The sequence below is a fragment of the Kogia breviceps genome, chromosome 13 (genome assembly GCF_026419965.1).
Source record: "Kogia breviceps isolate mKogBre1 chromosome 13, mKogBre1 haplotype 1, whole genome shotgun sequence".
NCBI lineage: Eukaryota > Metazoa > Chordata > Mammalia > Artiodactyla > Physeteridae > Kogia > Kogia breviceps.
In genome coordinates, this window is record NC_081322.1 from 20,626,790 (window position 1) to 20,648,362 (window position 21,573).

At 48.4% G+C, this 21,573-nt stretch overlaps 1 protein-coding gene and 1 long non-coding RNA gene across 2 annotated transcripts in view; one reads left to right on the forward strand and one right to left on the reverse strand.

The window, feature by feature from the left end:
- Positions 1-20,729, forward strand: part of NT5E (5'-nucleotidase ecto) — a 44,457-nt gene extending 23,728 nt beyond the window's left edge. The window contains exons 4-9 of the mRNA XM_059083134.2: positions 11,975-12,172; positions 13,123-13,277; positions 14,960-15,065; positions 15,835-15,984; positions 17,326-17,526; positions 20,285-20,729. Of these exons, the coding sequence (XP_058939117.1) occupies positions 11,975-12,172; positions 13,123-13,277; positions 14,960-15,065; positions 15,835-15,984; positions 17,326-17,526; positions 20,285-20,448 (974 nt within the window). The 3' untranslated portion in view covers positions 20,449-20,729. The remainder of the gene's footprint in view (positions 1-11,974; positions 12,173-13,122; positions 13,278-14,959; positions 15,066-15,834; positions 15,985-17,325; positions 17,527-20,284) is intronic.
- LOC136792429 (uncharacterized) lies at positions 12,263-13,595 on the reverse strand. The gene is made up of 3 exons (XR_010836213.1): positions 13,441-13,595; positions 13,042-13,118; positions 12,263-12,628 (listed from the first exon to the last, which is right to left on the reverse strand). It is a non-coding gene; the product is annotated as an uncharacterized lncRNA (long non-coding RNA).
- Positions 20,730-21,573: the final 844 nt, after the last annotated feature.

The following is a 21,573-nucleotide window of genomic DNA, read 5'->3' on the forward strand; positions in this document are numbered from 1 at the left end:
AAACAAACAAACAAAATAACAACAAAAAACAACCCTCTGCTGAATTGCCTTTGGAATTAGCATAAAGTTAAATATGATTGGTTAATCAAATTAAGATTAAAATAATACATCTTTTGAAATTTTTTTTTTTTTTTTTTTTGTGGTACGTGGGCCTCTCACTGTTGTGGCCTCTCCCGTTGTGGAGCACAGGCTCCGGACGCACAGGCTCAGCGGCCATGGCTCATGGGCCCAGCCGCTCCGTGGCATGTGGGATCTTCCCGGACCGGGGCACAAACCCACGTCCCCTGCATCAGCAGGCGGACTCTCAACCACTGCGCCACCAGGGAAGCCCCATCTTTTGGAATTTTAAACCTTGCTGAGGACCATTTCAGCACACACACAGGACCCAACACACACAAACACACTCACCTGAAAGAGAATTTCACAAAGTGTCGGGATTGCACCTGATATTTACTATTCTGTTATTTTTTTTTTTTAATGCTGGTGACTACCTGTTAAATAAGGTTCATTGTCTTGTAACCAGTCCATATTTTTAAAACCTCAGCTTTAAGTGAGGCACAACCAAAATAGCACGTGGACGGTTCCCCTCCAAATAATGAAGCCACTGCAGGTTCTCTGGATTACAGCCACCGTGAACATGCAGACCGGACAACCCTGGTATTGGAGGACCATTCTCACGTTGAGATGAAGAGGAGAGGACTTCCCCGTCCAGGCTTGCAAAATGTCAGAGCTGCAAAGATGAGGGCTAGAATGCAGACTTCTAAAGGATTTAAATCCTAGAGTTAGGAACTGGTCCATGCTGTTGCCTTGGGACAAAAAAGTAGTAAAGTATGTGCAGGTTGGAAGATGTGGCAGGTGTGCCAGGGGACTCTCCTCTGTGTGTGACCCTTGAAGGCAGACAGGCTCCTGAGACGCCGTCGCTCTGTTTGCCTCCCACTATTTTAGCTGAATTTTGGATCATGCAAGCCCATCAGTTAGCTGTGGCCTTGGTGAGTGTAGACGTCCGTCCGTTCCTCCATCTGCACAGTTAAGGAGTTAGAAGTGTGAAGTCTATGCTCCCTTCTATTCAAACACCCTGCTCCCTAGAAAGGCACCCATGCCAAGAGCCTGATGGCTTACTTCCGGGAATTTGGGGAAGTAAAACATTTCTTGGTAGAATACTCTCTAACTTCCTGAGGTTACTGCAGTGATTTTCTTTATACCTCCAGCTCCTTTGAGGCTCACACCTCCTGATTACCCTGTCTCCCCCCTTATCACTGTCACCTAAGCCCTTCCCCAGCGTCACCAAGAATTTAGCACCCAACGTCCTGTCTTCCTCTGCACTCCAGCTCCTGCCTGCATGCTGGCTGAGTGTTTATATGGGTGGTGGAACCAATACCCAAGTTCAGAGTCCCTTGATCCTATCAACTCGTGACTGTCACCTCCTTTTCAGCAACCTCACTTCTGGGACCACAGACCGAGACCTAGTCATCATCCTGAATTGTGGCACGCCCACAGCCCCACTGCCAACCTCTCTCCTCTCCTTAAGGCTCTCTCACCCTTATTCCTCTGCAAGGCGGCCTGCAGCCTCAGGGAAACCTTGGTCTGGTGAACCCTCCTCCCCTCCCAGCCCAGCAGGTGTCACTTCTCCTCCTTAGCCTGGGAGCATCCATTACAGACTCACCACCACGTCTCTGGCTGACACCCGGAAGGCGGGTGCCCAGGATTGTTGAGTGAATGCCAACAGATGTAGCTCCTTTAAAAGTAAGATCTTTGGGGACTTCCCTGGTGGTACAGTGGTTAGGTCTTCCTGCTTCCACTGCTGGAGGCATGGGTTTGATCCCTGGTCAGGGAACTGAGATCTCACATGCCACATGGTGTGGCCAAAAAAAAAAAAATTTGTTTTTTTAAGTAAGATTTCCTTATTTGAACAGCTTTTTGTATTAAGTACCTCATTTGTATTGCTTCTGGATTTTGGCACACATTTCTTGAATATGAAATTCAAGCCTTTTCATTGACTTAGAGAACATAAATGATTTTAATAACCACTGTATTTTGTTCTCAAAACAAATGGAGTTCACAGTTTAAGTATAAATAAAACCAGGAAAGCTTAGCGTTTGTTCTTCCCACGGCAGCCAACGGCCGGGTACTCCGAGTGCTGGGGTGGAGCCATCCCTGCTTTGTTAGAATAAGCGAGCGAGGAATAAGCGAGCGAGGACAAAAGACTTGGTTGCGGTTTGCAGTCATTGTTCGTCTCGCCATTGATTTTCACTCTAGTAGTTTAGATAATCTTGTCTTTTAGAACAAGAAAGTGGTCTTATTATTTTCTACCTCCACAGGACAGGGAAACACTCTCCAACAAAGAGCCACTTCCTTTGGGCATCCATAGGATTGCCGACGACGTATGGGTTTATTGAGTAAGCTGGGAGAACCAGCCAAAGGGCAGAGGTGTGGCCGGTAGCTTCAAAGATGGTGTCCTTGGTGGCAAAGGGACTCACTTGTCCCAGGGGTCACTACTCAGGACCCCTCGGTCAGCCTCCAGCCATAGCCCAGCCTCAGCACCAGCTCCCTTCACAGAGCAAAGCCAGATCCTTCCGGTTAATGATTTCTACAGCCACATAACACCGATCAGTTTTAGTTACATCACGTGAAACTGCTTTCCAGGGCGAAGTGGGGTGAGCCAAACCCCAGATGATCTGTGAAACAGGGTCACATCCTTCAGCAGGGTTGAGTTGTCAGGCAAGCTGATGACCGACTACATATTGTGAAATCCAAAGCCTGCTCCTACCCCAGGGCAGATCTCTTCCAGGACTGCCATTCGTGTTGCTCTAAGTCTGCCCCTTGATGGTCTTCAAGAAGGGGCTCATTTTTCCAGCCTCACTGTGACAAGCAGCACGAGATCATGGAGAGGGCTTTGGACTCTGATGGCCACAGCCTCCCACCGGGGCTTGGTCACTACTGGCTGTCCGACCTCAGACATGTTACTTAAGCTCTCTGAGCTTCAGCTTTTTATTTTAAAAATCCGCTACAGTGATACGACTACCTCAGAGAATGTGGTAGTGATTAAATGAGGTGGTACAGGAACGGAACATAGTGGATCCAAGAAAAAAATGTCCGTTCTCCAATATTCTGCAACATGGGAAAATGTATACAATTTCATTTTAAATGAAAGAGGAAGATACAATTTTTTTTCTTTTACAACTATACAGGCACTTATTACCCAGACTGTAGTCACTTGACACTCACAACTCCAAACTAATTTATGAGGTCACTCCTCTCTTGAATAAATAAAAAGACTCTTTATCCTACAAAACTCGGGAACTCAAAACTCTTCTCACCCCCTCCCCCCAAAATCTGACCATTCCTTTTGGGGAGCCTGTATTTTTCCTGATCCCCTAGGTCCTGATTCTTACTTGTGTCCCCTCTGTTCTTGCCTCTTTCAAGCCATTCTTCTTGTCCATGCAGCCGAGACCCAAATATGGAAGAGTGCCCTTTCTTCTTGATCTCCCTGAATTCCATCCACACGAGGCAGCTTCCGGCCAGGTCGGCCAGGCACAGCAGGGGACCTGCCGCTGTGCAGCCTGGGATGACTCTGCCTTCCAAGTCTCTGCCACCCCAGGGCATGCCTCGCTGGCTGGCTTTCTTCCACAGCCCGCCCTCCTCCCATTCTGGGTTCTCCTCTTGTTACTCCTGTCCACACCCCCTTGATCCAAGGCTACCCCTGAAACTCAAGTTTTCTCCCACTATTTTTATGCAAAAAATTAAGCTCTTTGTGCGCACCCCTGCTCCACCATCCCCATCGTTGTCGGGGACCCGTCCTTGCAAGCAGGTCTGCCTCACCTCCCCCTGGGGAGGAGGAGAGGAACGGAGACCCAAGACCATCATTAGGGAAGCCTGGTGGACCCTGGTCCTCTCACAGGTGTTTACTAGACAGAAAATGATTTTCTCCCTAGAATGGATTCTGCCACCCATTTCCCCCTCTTTGCTATCCATGCATACATATTTTATTTATTTGTTTGTTTGTTTTTGTTTATGTATTTTTGGCTGCGTTGGGTCTTCATTGCTGCGCGCAGGCTTTTCTCTAGTTTCCATGAGTGGGGGCTACTCTTCGTTGCAGTGCATGGGCTTCTCATTGCGGTGGCTTCTCTTGTTGTGGAGCACGGGCTCTAGGCATGTAGGCTTCAGTCGTTGTGGCATGTGGGTTCAGTAGTTGTGGCTCGTGGTCTCTAGAGCACGGGCTCAGTAGTTGTGGTGCACGAGCTTAGTTGCTCCGCGGCATGTGGGATCTTCCCGGACCAGGGCTCAAACCCATGTCCCCTGCATTGGCAGGTGGATTCTTAACTACTGCACCACTAGGGAAGCCCTACATATATTTTTAAAAATTGAAGTATACTTGATTTACAATGTTGTGTTAATTTCTGCTGTACAGCAAAGTGGTTCAGTTATACATATATCTACATTCTTTTTTATATTCTTTTCCATTTTGGTTTATCACAAGATATTGAATATAGTTCCCTGTGCTCTACAGTAGGACCCTGTTGTTTATCTATTCTCTATATACTGATTTGTATCTGCTAATCCCAAACTCCCAATCCTTCCCTCACACACCCTCCTTCCCCCTTGGCAACCCCAAGTCTGTTCTCTTCATACATATATATATTTTTTAATTCACAGAAATTATATTGGTTATTGCCATGGCGGGGTGGGACTGCAATTAAATTTTTCTTCTCCATTTGCCAAATATTGTCATGCTAGTTTTACTTTGATAAAAAAGAAAAAAATTTTAAGCTCTCTAAACCCTAGAAACTGTACCATTAATCCTAAAGTTTATTAAAAGACAATTTTCCACAGACAATTTACTGATCAGTAGGCTTTTATCTGGCAATTCATGGGTGGAGCATCATCCTATCTGGCAGAGAAAAGGGGGCTCGGAAGAGCTATAGGAGGCCAGAGGGTCTTAGAGACCAAAGGGAGCAGGAACAAGGAAGCTGCCCTGGGCATTGCTGACGGTTAACTTCCCTTCTGTGGAGCACAGGGAGGTCTTAGAGCCTGTGCCGCATGGGCCTGCCTGTTCTGGGAGAGCCACGCAGAAGCGCAGCTGAGTTCTGGTTTGCTGATGGGAATCTTAGCATGAGCGGCTCCATCTCGGGCCTGATCTGGTTACTTTCACAATTTGAACTCTTATAAATATGTGTGTTAAATTTTTTTAAAAGGAGAGGCAGGCTTCCCTGGTGGCGTAGTGGTTGAGAGTCCACCTGCAGATGCAGGGGACGCGGGTTCGTGCCCCGGTCCGGGGAGATCCCACATGCCGCGGAGCAGCTGGGCCCGTGAGCCATGGCCGCTGAGCCTGCGCATCCAGAGCCTGTGCTCCGCAACGGGAGAGGCCACAACAGGGAGAGGCCCGCGTACCGCAAAAAAAAAAAAAAAAAAAAAAGGAGAGGCATATACTCAATTTGAGAATCTGAGCTAAATACACAAATGACCAAACATATCTTCTTACCTTTAAAAGATAAGAAACAGGGAGTGCGGTGCTTTGTCCCAAGCAGCCTGGCTGTGCCTCACTCAGATCTCTTGTCCTCAGTTTATTAATTTCCCCCAAGTCTAGAAACTCATACGGTTGTCAGTTTTGACGTCTCACGTGAAAGGAAATTTCCAAATCGTCTGTCATGTTGCAGAAGCAGAGCTTCCGGCTTCCCCCCAGAAGTCCTCCAGGTTCTAAGATAAGCCCATTTGAATTGTGCATCTTGTGCTCTACTACTCAGCACTGTGGCCGAAGCTAATGCTTTGTAGAAATCAGCAGTTCAGACCCTCACTGAATACAAACACCTAGCATTTCCCAGGGTACAGAACCACTCTGGAATGCCCTGTCCGGCTAAATGCTGATTTTCCCTAAAACAAAATATCAGGTTTACATCAATTCATGGTCCTGCGGACCTCCTTTTTAATTTCAAATGGAACTACAAAGCATGTTAACATGAAAATCAGTCTCTCTCTCCAGCCCGTTCCTTTGGACTTTGCATTTTAACAGGCCACAGTGATGGAATCAGAGGATGGTTGCATTGTTATGATTTCGGTTTTTTTTTTTTTTTTTTTTTTTTTTTTTTTCTGCGGTATGCGGGCCTCTCACTGTTGCGGCCCCTCCCGCTGCGGAGCACAGGCTCCGGACGCGCAGGCCCAGCGGCCATGGCTCACGGACTTAGCTGCTCCGCGGCATGCGGGATCCTCCCGGACCGGGGCACGAACCCGTGTCCCCTGCATCGGCAGGCGGACTCTCAACCACTGCGCCACCAGGGAAGCCCTCGTTTTTAATTGTTATATAAAATCCTGTCTGTAATGTAAAAAGGGAATGGGAAGTCTGGTGTATGGAAGGATAGTCACCCTGGCTTAGATCCTCCGTGAGGAGAAGAGGGTGATGAACAGTGTGGTATCACTCCATCCCCTGCTCTGTCCCCATTGAGTGGCCTCTCCAGGCCTCACAAAGATGAAGCGAAGCCCTCAGGCCTGGCTCCACAGGACAGTGGAGTCCCACACAGTGGGCACTTGTTGGAGCTTGGAGGTGTTTGTTGATTGAGTGAATGTGTGTGAACCCGTTCCCACCCTGCCGGGGTCTCTTATTTACCCCAGCCAGTCAGGACCGGGTACAGGCAGACAACCTGGATCGGACTTCATGAGAGTTTGTGCCCACTCTGGGTACCACTTGAAGATACATCATCACTGTTAGACCTTCCGGTCATCACTGAATGTCCAAGAGCCAGAATGTGGGCAGTATATCGGAGCATGTACAAAACAGAGGGACACAGTCCCAATATGGAGAATGTCAGTGGCCCCTTGAGTTCCCTGGAGGAGACATGACAGCCTGTGTATCAGAGATGGCTGAGGAGACAGGGATAGCTGAGGAGAGACGTGACTCACCCAGACGCCTCTTGACAGCAGCTGGCCTGACTGCCCCGGGGATGGCGGGGGGGCATCTTGGCCAGTCTAATTCATGGCCTGCAACGCCACAAGACTTCCTGCATGTGAAAGATGCTCATAACTTAAAAAAAAAAAAAAATGAAATCACTTTTGGTGTCAAACACTATCAAATCTCTTGTTTTACAAATACAGGAAATAAATTTAGGTCCCAGGAGTTAAAAGTCTCTCCCAAGGTTGTGAAACAAGATTAAAAGGGAGCTGGTACCAAAACCCATTCTCTTGACAAGCAGGTCGTTCAGCTTTATAAGCCCCACCCAGCTCATTAGTTGAGGAGATTGAATGGAGGGGAGTTGGGGGATGGGGCGTGACTCCCCTTGACATATGGATTCCTCCACAGGAAGGGCATGTAAATCTTGTCTGATCTCTAGAAAACTGTTGGCTAAACCACTTAAAATCAGTTATTCAACATTTATTGACCACCTACTATGTGCTGGGCCAGCCCTAGAGACACAGCAGCCTCTGGCCTCATGGAACTTACTGGCTTGAAAGGGATCTGGATGCTGATCCGATTTTTTTTTTAAGTATGCAAAGAAATCAATCATATTTTATGTAATTACAAAGCATGCTATGAAGGAAGAAGTACACAATGCTGGGAGAGCAGGTATAGGAGGGCCTGACCACGTCTGGGTAATCATCAGAGAGTGTTCTCCCGAGGAACTGACATTTGGCTAAGGTCAGAAAGACCTCCAGGAGGTAACTTGGTAAATAATTATCGCTAACCTTTATTGAGCGTTTACCTGAGTCAGGCTTCACGTGCTGCGTTAACTTCTTTAATTCTCGAAACAATCTCTAAGGCAGGTATTGTTATTTTCTCCTTTTACAGATGAATAAGCTGAAGCAAAAAGATGTAAATAATTTGCCCATGGGCCTCTGGTTCCAGGTCTTACTCTATATTCATGACTATGGAGGCGGGTGTGGTCTAGGAATGGGAGAAGCTAAGATTGCTGAAGTGCAGGGTGGAGGGTCTAGATGGAGCTGGGCCACATCATGTGGGTCTGACTAGGCTATGATGTTCATGTCAAAAATGGTAGTGTTACTATCCAACCGAACGTGGGTCTGCTCACCCGCCATGCAGAAAAGCCAATCCACTGACACCAGGTTGTAGTGAAGGAAAGTACAGCGTTTTGTTTGCCAGGTGCCAAGCAAGGAGTCTTGTGCCCAGGAGTCCCACAGGGCCCTGCTCCGTATCAGCTGGGCAGGCACTTGCCTGGGCCTGTGCCGGGAACGCCCACATTCCTGAGGGGCTGCTGTTCGGTTTCCTCAGACACCCTCCCTGTTCTAGGGAATGCCCTGTTACCAGCTCTAAATGTCAGCCCACAGCTTCTGGCTCCTCTAGGGCTTGCTTCCAAGAGGACGTACTTGCCAAAAGGCTGGAATAGGGTTCTGGTAAGCAATTTCCCCCCTGCCAAGAGGACAGGCTGCGTTTCTAAAGACAGATATGTGGCTCTGTGTGTGGAGAGATGATCTGGGGCGTGAGCCTCTGTGGCTGGATAGAGTGCCGTGGGAACTCTGAAGCCCCGGATTGCTTTCTCTGCCAGTGGTTTTCTGGGGTTGCCAAGTGGACGGGAAGCAGAGACGGCCCAGCTGTGGGGAACGCAGGCTGGAGCCAAACTAGACTGGCCACTGCCTCAGCCACGTGGGAGACGTCCTCCTTGTCCCCGATTAAGTCCATCCGAGATAAAGATGACACATCTTTTGTTCTAACAAGAGGCATATCAAGGCCTTTCAGCCCCGGAGAGAGTCCCCTGTCCTACAGGAGCTGGGGTTGGTAGCTCCTATTTGTAAAGAGCAAGCTGATCTGATGAGGCATCAGACCCCATAGTTCGATTCCGAATTTTTACCTTCTGTTTAAACTCAGATATATCTATGGAAGGCAGAAAAAATAAAGGCTAAAAAAGTCAGGCTTGCCCTTCTCTTGGGTTTCCAGGAATCTGCCAGACCCCTTTCTGAAACAGACGTAGGGCCTGTTCCTCCTGGACGAGGTGTTGTGCGCCACCTTGTGGACGTAGTGGGAACTGCACGTTGCCAGGCTTCTCTGGGCTCAAGGAAGAACCACCTTCCCTAACCGTGCCCAGCTGAGAAGGTGAGGGGGCCGCCACATCCCCGTCCCCTGAAGTAAAGGCCAGGGTCCAAGTCTGTCCAAGGACCACCACAATACGGAATGCTACTCTGCAATGCATCAGACCATCTATGGCAGTCACAGCCACTATCTGCCGGCCACCCGTAAGTCTGTGCAAATGGAGATGGGACACGGCCTGCACTGGATCTCAAGTCCGTGCTTTTGTAAAAATAAAATTCCAATGCTTTCTTCTTTATCCAGAGGAAGCAAGAAAATGGGAAATTAAGATTGGCCACAGCTATGAATATTTCCTGCTGGTGAAATGTTGGTATTTGCAGCACTTCTGCTCTGTGGTTACTGAGCTAAAGGGGCTGCTTTTGGCTCAGGAGCAAGGCAGGACTGGGTTTTTCATAAACCCAGGCGTACAACATAATGTCTTCAGTGAAAAGGGAAGCCCAGACACAGCTTGGGGCACAAAGGTGCAGCCCCTGGGGTTGCACCTGCTTTGGTGAGTGCCCTTTGGAGAGCAGCTCTTGCAGGCTCTCTGGGAACAGCACGTCGTAGGCTGTGTTGGGTGATGGAGAGAATGTAAGCTCCGGTGCCTCACAGCCCTGCTTTTCAACCCAGCCTCCTTCACATACCAGCTGCGTGACCATGGACACATGCCTGTGACAACTGGTCTTACGATCTACAGTGTGGGAATAATAATAGGAGCTGCCTCATGGGATGCCTGGAGGATTAAATGAGATCTAGCCCGGGGCTGGCTCCTGGCTGGCTCTCGTAACTGGTCCAATGAGGAACCAACACAAGCTGAAGTTCTCCGGGCTCTCAGTGAACATCTAATAGGAAGCGCTGGTAGTGGGTGTGCAGGGTATCTGTTCTATAGGCTCTGACTCAGAACAGCCCAGATGAGATCCCGCTCTCGCCGGAGGTGAGATAGGAAGTACAGGGCACCCATAGGAGGGGTGCAGCTGCATAACTGAAACGTGCCAGGTGATCAGAGCCCAGGGTTCATGCTCCGAGTGCTGGGCTCCCATCCTCACATGGCGCGTGTCCGGAAAGCCGTGCTGGGCTGGGTCTCAGCCTCTGGCTCCCCTTTGAGATAAGTGGCTCCCAGGCTCTCACCAGGCATCCCCTTTGAGACGGAACTCAGCAGAACTCGGCAGGTCTGCGGTCTGGCTGGGGCGGGAGGTGTGTGTGCCGGTCGGCTGCCCCGGAGAATGTGGCTCTTCCTTGAGGCACCCAAGGGGACACAGAACTCAGCAACAAAACCTAAGGATGGCCTTTTGTCATTTCTATTTTTTATTGAGTATAGTTGATTTACAGTGTTGTGTTAATTTCTTGTCATTTCTGCTGATCTTCCACTGAAGAGTCTAAGCTCTGGAGTGTGTGTCTAGGGTTTCTAGAGGTTGCCATTCCCTCATGGGGGAAAGAAATACATTTACTGAGTATCTATTATGTGCCAGGCAGTCTGCAAGAGAGTCTGTTTTGTTTTGTTTCAGTTTGGCTGTGCCAGGTCTTAGTTGTGGCATACAGGATCTTCAGTTGTGACATGCGAACACTTAGTTGTGGCACATGGGATCTAGTCCCTTGATCAGGGATCAAACCCAGGCCCTCTGCATTGGGAGCACAGAGTCTTAGCCACTGGACCACCAGGGAAGTCCCAGCAAGAGGGTTTAAATGTTTAATCCTCTCAACATTCCTGTGAAATAGGAATTGTTATTTTGCCTTTTTTTTTTTTTTTTTTTTTTTTGCGGCATTTATTCCCAGGTAATAAGTTTTTGTTTCTTCAGTTTTTTCTGGGGTATCTTTTTCTTCTGTGCAACCTCCTCTTCTGGTTTAGTAACAGTCTGTTCTTTTTCACGAAGGCTTATCTCAATGTGGCAGGGAGAGCTCATGTTTATCCGACCACAAGCTCTGTAAATCCTGCATCGCATCTTGGGGGCTTTGTTCACTTGAACGTGCTCCATGACCACAGAATCTACATCTAAGACCTTAAGCTCAGCATTACTCTCTGCATTTTTGAGCGTGTGCAGTAAAAATTCAGCACCTTTGGGGGGCCACCGACCCTGCGTCCAGCCCCACTGTTTGTGGCCTGGGCGCACCTACCAACTCCACCATTGGAACGATGGAACAGCACACATTGCTTCCTTAAAGTGACATCCTTCAGATACTTGGTGGCTTTTGGCCTGGGCAGTTTCACGAGCGTCCTTAAAGTGAACATGAAGATTTGAACCGCTTGATTTGCATGATTGTATGGGGTTTTCTGGGCCCAGTGAAGAGCGGACCCTTTCTAGAGGTCACCGTGAGACACTGGACCTCGGGAGTCGGCACTGCCCACAGCCTGCCTGTGTACCCGCCGTCCCCCCGCCCCACTCTCGCCCGGGGCATCCTCTGCACGTCACAGAGGCCCGACAGCACCGGAGCACCAAACCGGGGACTCCGACACATTCCCCCCACACAGAAGGACTCCGCCACCCGGGAGGACTCGTAGCCACGAGAGTCCGCCGCCCGAGGGCTTTGAAACTGGCACTGCCAAGCCCAGGACGGCAGCAATAACCCGTTATTTTGCCCATTTTACAGATGGGGACACTGAAGCACAGCGAGGTGAAGTGGCTTGGCTGCTCCACCCGGCTGGTGAGATGGGAGCCGGGGTCAGGATGGAGGCGGGACAGTCTTAGCAGTGTCACATCTTTGTATGTCACATAGCACCGGGCACGGTGCCCAGGACTTAGCAAGAGCTTAGCAACCCCTGCTGGGTTGAGAATGGAAGGATTCACGTGCCAAAAGGGCATTCGGAAACGGGGGCAGATGCCCGAGCCAGGCTCTGAAAGACCAGCTGTGTAGAGCAGCAGCTGGCAAATCGTCAGTTCAGAATTCGCAGTCACCTGGCCGCGGCCTCCAGGCTCCCGGCCGTCCGTGAACAAGGGGCCTACTTGATCAACTTTGGATCTTTCATTGCAGGCACTCCACCTTCCAAAGAGGTGCCAGCGGGGCAGTACCCCTTCATAGTCACGTCCGACGACGGACGGCAGGTTCCCGTGGTCCAGGCCTATGCTTTTGGCAAATACCTAGGCTATTTGAAGGTTGAGTTTGATGAAAAAGGAAACGTCGTCACTTCACATGGAAATCCCATCCTTCTCAACAGCAGCATTCTGGAAGGTACGTGAAATTCAGGGCAGTGATCCACCAATGCAAAGATGTGGTGGCTGGATTTTTTTTTCCCTCTTTTTTCTTCCTTTTTTTTTTTTTGGTTCATGTTCCAGGACAGCGTTTTTGAAGACCTGAGTTTCTCCCTTGAGTTTACTCTACCCTCTTCATGGATAAGGAGATTTAAAACACACACGAATTGCAAAAGCCCCATGTGCTCCTCCAAGCCCTCTCAGCATCAGACACTGTGTCGCTGCCTCTTGTGTCTTTTCCAGCTTCACCCTGGCGCAGGGGAGCCACTCTCGGCCCATGTCCAGAGGAGAGCTGATTGTTGGGGCAAAGGGGTTCAGGCTGGGTGAGCGGGGCTCCACCCAGCCCCACCACCAGGAGCAGTGCACCTGGGCAAGCGGCCCAGTCTCCATGGGCTTCAGGTCATCAAATGCGTGTGTGTCTTTCTTACTTTTTGATCTGGGAATCAAAATGAAAATACATTTCATGTCATGCACTTTGTACAGTGTACATGAACACCCTCCTGTGCTTCTCTCTTGCCTGCCCTTTCCTGCTTGCCGTGGTCAGACAGGTGACCAGGGGCCCTGGAGAGCCAGAACTCCCAACAGCCAGAGGGGGGCCAGGACCCTGTAGCCGGCGTCTCAGCCCTTTATACCTGCCCTTGGGCCTCTCATTGTCTCCCCGCCACTAATGCCCTCCCCAGTGGGCCAGCAGACACTCATTCAGATGTGACGAATTGATGCTGATTTACTTGGCACGTCTTTAAGATCCAAGCTGGGTCTTACTCCCAGGAAACGGAATAGGGGTTCCTAAGGAAACTGCCCAGTCAAAATCAGAATGTACACAAATACGGTCAAGAACTGTATACTCACGCCAGGTGAGCTGAATGACCTTTGAGCCTTTCTCCAACATTTAGTCTTTAACTGCAGGCTGATTTGTTTGTTTTCTTCTAGATCCAAGCATAAAAGCAGACATTAACAAATGGCGGATAAAATTACATAATTACTCGACCCAGGAACTGGGGAAAACAATTGTCTATCTGGATGGCACCACTCAGTCATGCCGCTTTCGAGAATGCAACATGGGCAACCTGATTTGTGATGCTGTGGTGAGTGGTCCACAGGAGAGCAGGGCCCGTGCCTAGGGAGGGAGGAGGGGAGATGGAAGGAGGCGGGGAGGATGCGAGGACGGACAACGTGATAGTTACAGAATTGAGGACTTTTAAAAATCAGTGCCCAGACGAAAGCTTGGCGTGTAATCACACTGAGTACCTTGGGAAGGTGCCCGAACCAGACCAGAGGGCCATCCCTTTATTGCTTTACAAGAACGGCAGCCTTGGACTTCTCTGGCGGTCCAGTGGTTAAGATTCCATGCTTCCGCTGCAGGGGGTTGCGGGTTCGATCCCTGGTCAGGTGAGTTCTGCACGCTGTGCAGTGCAGCCAAAAAAAAAAAAAGAAAGGACAGAAGCCTTTATTTCAAGGTGCTCATGTTAGGTGTCTGAATATTGGATGTTGCTTTCCTTTGGTAAGATGACCTGAATCTGCAAACTCTCCTCCTCCCAAGAAGTAGACATAGAATAAAATGCATCTGCCTGGGCCTAACTAGGCCAGAGTGTGTTTCACTGCTCTGTCCTCTTGGCCCCAGAGAACTCGGCCTTGTGTGAACCACCTTCACAAGCAAAGCAGTTATCACAAGAATAATAAGTCCCACGTTGGAGCAAGATCCCACACCAAAAACACCCCTCTGTCCACCTGTCTGTGGGCAGCCCCCCCGGGAGGGCCATGTGGAGCCGAGGTCTCCAGCTGAGACTCACCACGCCCAGGGGCACCCAGGAGGCCGTTCCTTTGTCTAGGCTCAGTTCGGTGCCGGGTGCCCGGTACCTGGGATGCAGCCACACTCAATAAATGTCTGCCGAGTAAATGACGACACTCACGCTTTCCAAGGTGGGACAAGTGCTGGCTGCTCAGCATCACACGGTCAGCGCGAGACAAGCAGCTAATGAGAAGCCAGAGTGTGAATGTGCAGAGGCAGGTCTGGAAGGAAACACCCCACGCTCTAGCAGGGCTTTTACCTAACAGAGAGAGAATGAGCCCCTTCTCCCGCTAAGCGCCAGGAACACTGCAGCTGTGCTGCCCTAATAGCCGCCCTGTGCCCCTGTGTCTCCCTCACCTCCTCCACCATCATATTTTTTCAAATGAGAATGTAATTCGTTTTATTTCTTGTAACTTAAACATAGGTTTTGTAAAACAAAAGGAAGAATGAAACTGACTCTCCCCCGTTTCAGGGGCTCCCCCGTCTCTCTTTTGTCTCCAAAATTGCCAACCTGGGAACTGGCTGGGGACCTAGACGTGGATGCCAGGGTCCTTTGTGGCCTGAGGTCTGGAGTTGAAAGGCTTTTGGGCTCCGTCCTCAGGAGCAAATGTGGGTCCTGCCCTGGAGGAGGTCCGGGGGGAGCAGCCCCGTGGGTCAGTCTGCACAGAAGCCCCTTCCTCCTACTTCAAGTGCCGGCTTTGCTAAGGGTCCCTGGCCTGGCGGGTTGCAGGGGTCTCAGGAGAGGGGCTCAGAGCTACTGGCTGCTCAGCGTCTGACCTGGGAATGGTCACAGTATCTCAGGTTTGCTTCTCAGAGCATACAACTAGTTCTGATGAATTCCACTTGAGAAAGCTCTGGGCACACAAGGAGCACGGAAGCAGCAGCTTTATTTGCCCGGTACAGCTAACCAAGTTCCAGGAACTGATCCTAAGGAGGAGGACCCAGAATAACGAGTGTAAATTCATGCTGCTGTTGCAGATTAACAACAACCTGAGACACCTGGATGAGATGTCCTGGAACCACGTGTCCATGTGCATTTTAAACGGGGGTGGCATCCGGTCGCCCATTGACGAGCGGAACAATGGTATGCTCCTGGCCCCCGGCCTCAGCTCAGCGTGCTGTCTGACCAGTCTCCCGAGACCCCCCTACCGTGCCAGGCCCCTCGAGTCAGTGCCCCACCTGAAGGGCGCACACAGGCTTGTGTGTTCTTGGATGCATTTGCTCAGAGGGAGCAGCTAGCCTTACTGGCACCAAGGTTTAGCTAAACTTCTGATTCACACAGCAAAACGCAAATTGTTGCAGATGTATGCAAAATAGTGACCGCCTCCACCTTGACATCTGGAAAGAGGAGGACAAAATTGCCAATCTTGGGACTTCCCTGGCGGTCCAGTGGTTAGGACTCTGCGCTTCCCCTGCCGGGGGCACGGGTTCCATCCCTGGTCTGGGAACTAAGAGCCCACATGCCATGCGGCATGGCAAAAAAAAAAATTGCCCATCTTAGGTGCTGGGAAAAAAAGATCTGGATAAGTTCCTCTAGTGCATTTACAGGTATCCAGGATTACAGCATATGGTAAAAACAACCAACCAGACAGATACTCAAGACACTGTTGTAGTCTTCCCTGATCACGCTGTCAAAACCCGTCAGCCTCAGTGGTGGAGGGCACTGCCAGAGGCCTCTTGATTCCATTCTCCCCCTAAGTGTCGGGAACACTTAGACGCAGCTGTGCTGTCCTCAGCGCCTTGCTGTGCCCCGTGTCTCCTTCACCTGCTCCGCCAGTCCTAAGGGACACCCGTCGTGGGGTGTGCTAGGTCTCCAGCTGTTTTCCTCTCACCTCATCTGTGACTACCCTCAGGCACGATTACCTGGGAGAACCTGGCTGCTGTGTTGCCCTTTGGAGGCACCTTTGACCTGGTCCAATTAAAAGGCTCCACCCTGAAGAAGGCCTTCGAGCACAGCGTGTACCGCTACGGCCAGTCCACGGGGGAGTTCCTGCAGGTGGGCGGTAAGTCACCTTGCAAGGTGAGGTGGGCTTTCCTGCTGGTTGGCTTAGCTCCCCCCTTACCAGGACCTCCTGGCCAGGCCTGTTCGGGTTTTCACACACTCAACACCAACGCATAGTCTTTCAGTGGCCAGACCACTGGAGTAGGTCAGGGTCAAAGCCCCAAGGCCCCGAAGATGAGCACTATTTGCCAGGTCTGATTTGGACATCGGATGATCTTCTCTGCAGGAGCTGGCCCCCCAAACTCTAAGCAGGTCAGCTGCCTTGAGGTCTAGTTTCTATTAAAATCTTAGTTGCTTAAACATTCAATATTCTTTGTAAAAAAACAGAAAAGGTGGGGTTTTTTTCTGTTTTTTTGGTCTGTTTTTTCTGTGATTGCCTGGAACCATAAGAAGTTCAAAGGAATGCAGTGTCCAATAAATATTAACGAGGATGATTTCTGGGCAGGGCAGCCTGGACAAGACATAGGAACTTGGCTCTGGTTCTAGCGGGACCTGGGGCAAGCCCTCAGCCTCTCGGAGCACAGTAAGAAAATGTATCTGCTTATCTCATGGATTGTAGTGAAAATGGAAGGAAAACAAATGCTTCCCCAATTGTCATGGACTTCTGAAATGCTTTCGTCAATAATTAAGTCCACAGTCCAATGAATTCAACTTTAAATTAATATGAATAATCTTGTTTGACTCTGACACCACATTCTGGCCTCAGTTTCCGGCCTGTAGATAGCGGGCCGCATCTCAGGGCTGTGACTGCTTTGTGAAGTCGGCACTCTGCAGAGCACTCCGCTGCAGGGATCGAGGGGCTTCGGGGTGTGGTGGCGTCCAGGCTGCTGCCTGTGGGGTAGCCCAGATATTCTGCGTTTTCCAGGACAGAGTGGAGGGAACACTGGGGCTCTGGTGCCCCAGCATAGTGCTGGGTAGTCGTAGGTTTTGTGAAAGTCACCCAAGCCCAAACTATTAACATCTCTTATATCATCAAGATGGTACAAGGTTCTGTGCCTGTCATCTGTTCCTCATTTTCCAGAGCCACTGAACCAAGTTGCTGGACCAATTAACTCAGGATTTTAAAAAGGTCTGTTTTCTCCCTGCAGTCACCTCTTGCCCACCCTGGGCCGGAGCCAGTTTTCCTCCCGGGGGTTCTCAGGCCTCCCAGAAGGACTCAAGGACGAATCTAACCAGATAGGATAGCTGCAATGTCACCTCAGCTCTCTTGCTGAAATTTCACTCAAGCTCAAACTAAATGAAAACTAAGCCCAGTGCCCCAGTTCCAGATTTGGCCCTTTCTTAGAAAACAGAAATTTCCCTTTGGATCCACTGAAAACATACGGGCTCATTTCTTTTCTAGGAATTCACGTGGTGTACGATCTTTCCCGAAACCCCGGGGACAGAGTGGTCAAATTAGAGGTTCTTTGCACCCAGTGTCGCGTGCCCAGTTACGAGCCCCTCAGAATGGATAAGGTGTACAAGGTGATCCTCCCGAGCTTCCTTGTCAGCGGTGGGGATGGATTCCGGATGATAAAAGACGAAGTGTTAAAACATGACTCTGGTAAGCACAAGTGTCTCCTCCCCTCCCTAACCCAGAGGTACCCGAGAACAGAACTGGTCCTAAGAGGGGAGCTATGCACGATACTCGGAGGGCACAGCCAGAAATCCAGATGCGTCCCCACATCGCAGACCACTTCCTGCTTTGTTTGTTGGGAAACAGCAGCACAGCCTGGGGAATATTGCCCTGCCTCTCCCCAGCACGCGTACCCATCCACCCAAGCCCCCCAGGGAAAAACAGTTTTACATAAAAAGTGTTTTAAAACTCTTTTAAGTACATATAAGCAGCTATTTAAATTGTGAAATATCAATCAGTGTGGCACTGATAGAAAAACCACACTTCTAGAACTTTAGGCTGGATGTGGGAAACCATATTAAATCATCTAAACTTTCTTGAAGAAGCTTTTAGTGTAAACAGGTCAGGCAGGCGTGGATGGGATATGTCCCCTGCCCCGTTCTGCACAGAGGGTTGGAGCAAATTATAGGAACCACCACACTTGATCCCAGGTGAAATTTCCAGCAGCAGTGAGGGTCATTATACCCCCTGCTCATTTTAAAAATTCCAGCTGAGAACCACCTCCTATGCATAGAGTCCACTGCCAATACAGTACCCCTTCCTGTTCTCCAGGGCACAAACCAGTGTGTTTACAAGACACGTGCACAGCTTCCCTGCATCTGTCTCCAGCAAGGAGCTCAGCCAGGTTCCTCTTCAGCCTTATCATAGGGGACTGCCATTTTCGCTGTGTATGCCAAGGAGGGTGAAGGACAGATCTAGGGCAAAGGAAGACAGCCCTTCCTGGGAGGAAAGGTGCCAGGCACTTCCACCCATCCCATGATAGGAAATGGAAAGGCAGGCTTAAAAGGTGTCCTCACGAGCCCTGCATGAAACAAAGAAGTTGATGACTCTATCACCCAAGGCCAGACTGATGGGTGTTGGAGAGAAGGACCTTACATAGAAGAAGGCTGAGGAAGCCTTGGCCCTAAGGCTTCTCAACCCTGGCTCTTCATTAGAATCACTTGGGGAGCATTTTAAAGTAAATACCAATGCACTGGTCCCAACAACTTTTAAGAGATTCTGATTTACCTGGGTGGGGCAAAGGTCTCTTCCAGTGATTCTAATGTCCACCCAGGGGTGAAAACCACTGCAGAGAGAAGAGTTCTTCTTTAAGTATTATATTGATAGTAATATATTGTTTTATTGAGGTATAATTGACATATAACATTATATTAGTTTCAGGTGTACCACATAATGATTCGACATTTGTATACATTGCAAAATGCTCACCACAATAAGTCAACATCTGTCACCTCACATAATCACACAAAAAAATTTCTTTTCTTGTAATAAGGATTTTTAAGAGCTACTCTCGTAGCATCTTTCAAATATGAAATACAGTATTAGTAACTATATTCACTATGCTGTACATTACATCCCCAGGACTTATTTTTTTTTATAACTGGACGATTATAATAACTTTTGACCCCTTTCACCCATTTTGCATCCTCACCCACCCCTGACTCCCCCTGCCTCTGGCAACCACCAGTCCATTCTCTGTATCTGAGCTTGCTTTTATTGTTGAATTCCACATAAATGAGATCATATGGTGTTCCTTTCTCTATCTGAATTATGTCACTTAGCATAATGTCCTCTAGGTCCATCCCTGTTGTTGCAAATGGCAAGAGGCCATTTTTTTTATGGCTGAAGTGTATTCCATTGTGTGTGTGTATGTATATATATATATATCACATCTTCTTTATCCATTCTTCCACTGATGGACACTCATTTCCTTCTCTTGGCTATTGTAAATAATGCTGCAGTGAACATGGCGGTGGGGATATCTCTCTTTTCAAATTACTATTTTCATTTTATTTAGATAAATACCCAGGAGCGGAATTGCTGGATCATATGGTAGTTCTATTTTTAATGTCTTGAGGAGCCTCCTACTATTTTCTATAGTGGCTGCACAAATTTACATTTCTGCACACTATGCACTAGAGTTCCTTTTCTCCACATCGTCACCAACACTTACTTCTTGTCATTTTGATAACAGTCGTTCTAACAGGTGTGAGGTGATACCTCATTGTGGTTTCATTTGCATTTCCCCGATGATTGGTGATGTTGAGCATCTTTCCATGTGCTTGTTGGTCATCTGTATTTGAGTTGTATACATTATTTATATATTTTGGATATTAACTGCCCTATCAGATATATGACTTGTAGTGTGGCATTTTTAAAATAAAAGTCTGTCAGGTCCCTAGGGGTTTGTTGTAGTTACAGGCGATTAGTATTTGGCAGTTCTCCTCTCTTTTGCAAGTGAAGACTCCATTGTCTCACCATCAGTTACGTGAAAATGATTCCTGAGCAGGCAAGCCAAAAAGAACAAGCCACTTTTATGTCTCAGCTAACTGATACTGACCCAGTTCCCTAATGCCCTCAGTCCAGAGTGGTTCAGAGGCATTGATGACAAGAGCCTCTATCTTGAGTCATCTCAGAGCTTAGAAGATTTATTCCCCCCAATTATCGAATATTGGACAATGGGCACATTTCACATCTGGAACATGAAAAAGCAATCAGATTCTTTGCACTTATGCTCGCCATTGTTCTTGTCTTCTGTGACACTTTATCCCTGCTTATGAAAGGAGTATCTTCCCTCTTATATCTAATTACAAAGGACTTTCGAGAACTACATTGGCTTTCCCCTTCTTACTGTTAATTGATAATTATTTTTTCTGTAGTTAAAATAACGTATGTATTTTTCTAGGTGACCAAGATATCAACGTGGTTTCCACATACATCTCAAAAATGAGAGTAATTTATCCAGCACTTGAAGGTCGGATCCAGTTTTCTGCAGGAAGTCATTTCCATGGAAGTTTTTCTCTAATACTTATTTCAGTTTTGGCAGTGCTCATAGTTTTATACCAATAGCCAAAAATTCTCCTTGCCATTAATGGAACTGTATTTTTTTCTCAAGTGAGATTCAAGTCTACCTTTTAGGAACTGGCTTTGTGATGGTGCGGACCATCCTTGCAGTCTCCTAGAAGCTGAGCTTAGAGGGTTGTAAATGAAGACACTGACATGATCACTCAGGATCAGCAACTTAATGAACACACAGGAAAAGAAATGAAAATGGGCCCTATGAGGAGAAGGCCAACCATCTTTAGTGTACCTATGCAAATATTAATAAAACTTTATAAACAATTTTAAAATACACACATCATTTTTCTCCTTTATATCCATTCTAATCCACCAAACAACTTATGTTTACATAGAACCTTATCATTTACAAGGGAGTTTTAAGCACATTATCTTATTTGATGCCCATAACTTTCGTTGGTGGGCAAGACAGGTATTGTTTTTCCCATTTGACAGATGAGGAAACTAAAGCTCAGAAAGAATTGACACGTTTAAGGCCATACAGCTAAAAGTGACAGATCCTAGACCTGCACCTGGGCCTTCTGACCTCAGTCCCGCACTCTTTCAATTATATCCAGTTACTGTTCAGGAAGATACTTAATGGTCTCCTCTGTTTTTAACTATCAGTAGCCCCAGACTCATGTAGAACAAGTCTCTGCTTTATTTCTGGTCTCTTGTTTTTTTTTTTTTTTCCTTTTTAGCGTGTGTTGTTATAGGGAGTTTAACGGACTAAACACAGGGTGGCGTTCTCTCCTGCACCACCGTGTGCCTTTGAGGAGCTGGGACAAGAGGTGCAGCAGATAATGGGAAAGGCCAGGAGCTGCAGAACGCAGTCAAGGGGCAGGGAGAAAGGGGAGGAAAGACCAGGACGCACAGGACCAACTTAACATTAGAGAAGAGGTAGAGCTAAAGGCCATTCACACTTGTTAAATGCGTATTTGCTAAGGAGTGGCAGTGCAGTGCCTGACACATGGCATTAGCTACTGACAGTTGTATGAGATTCTATCAGTTCTCCCTCTGCTTTTTTCCTCCTTCTTTCTAATGGGAAGGTGTCATGAGAAGAGAACCTTCTTAGAGAAGGTGTAGCTCTAAACCTGCACCTGTCTCTCCCCAGCAAGATGCCAGCACTGATTCTAG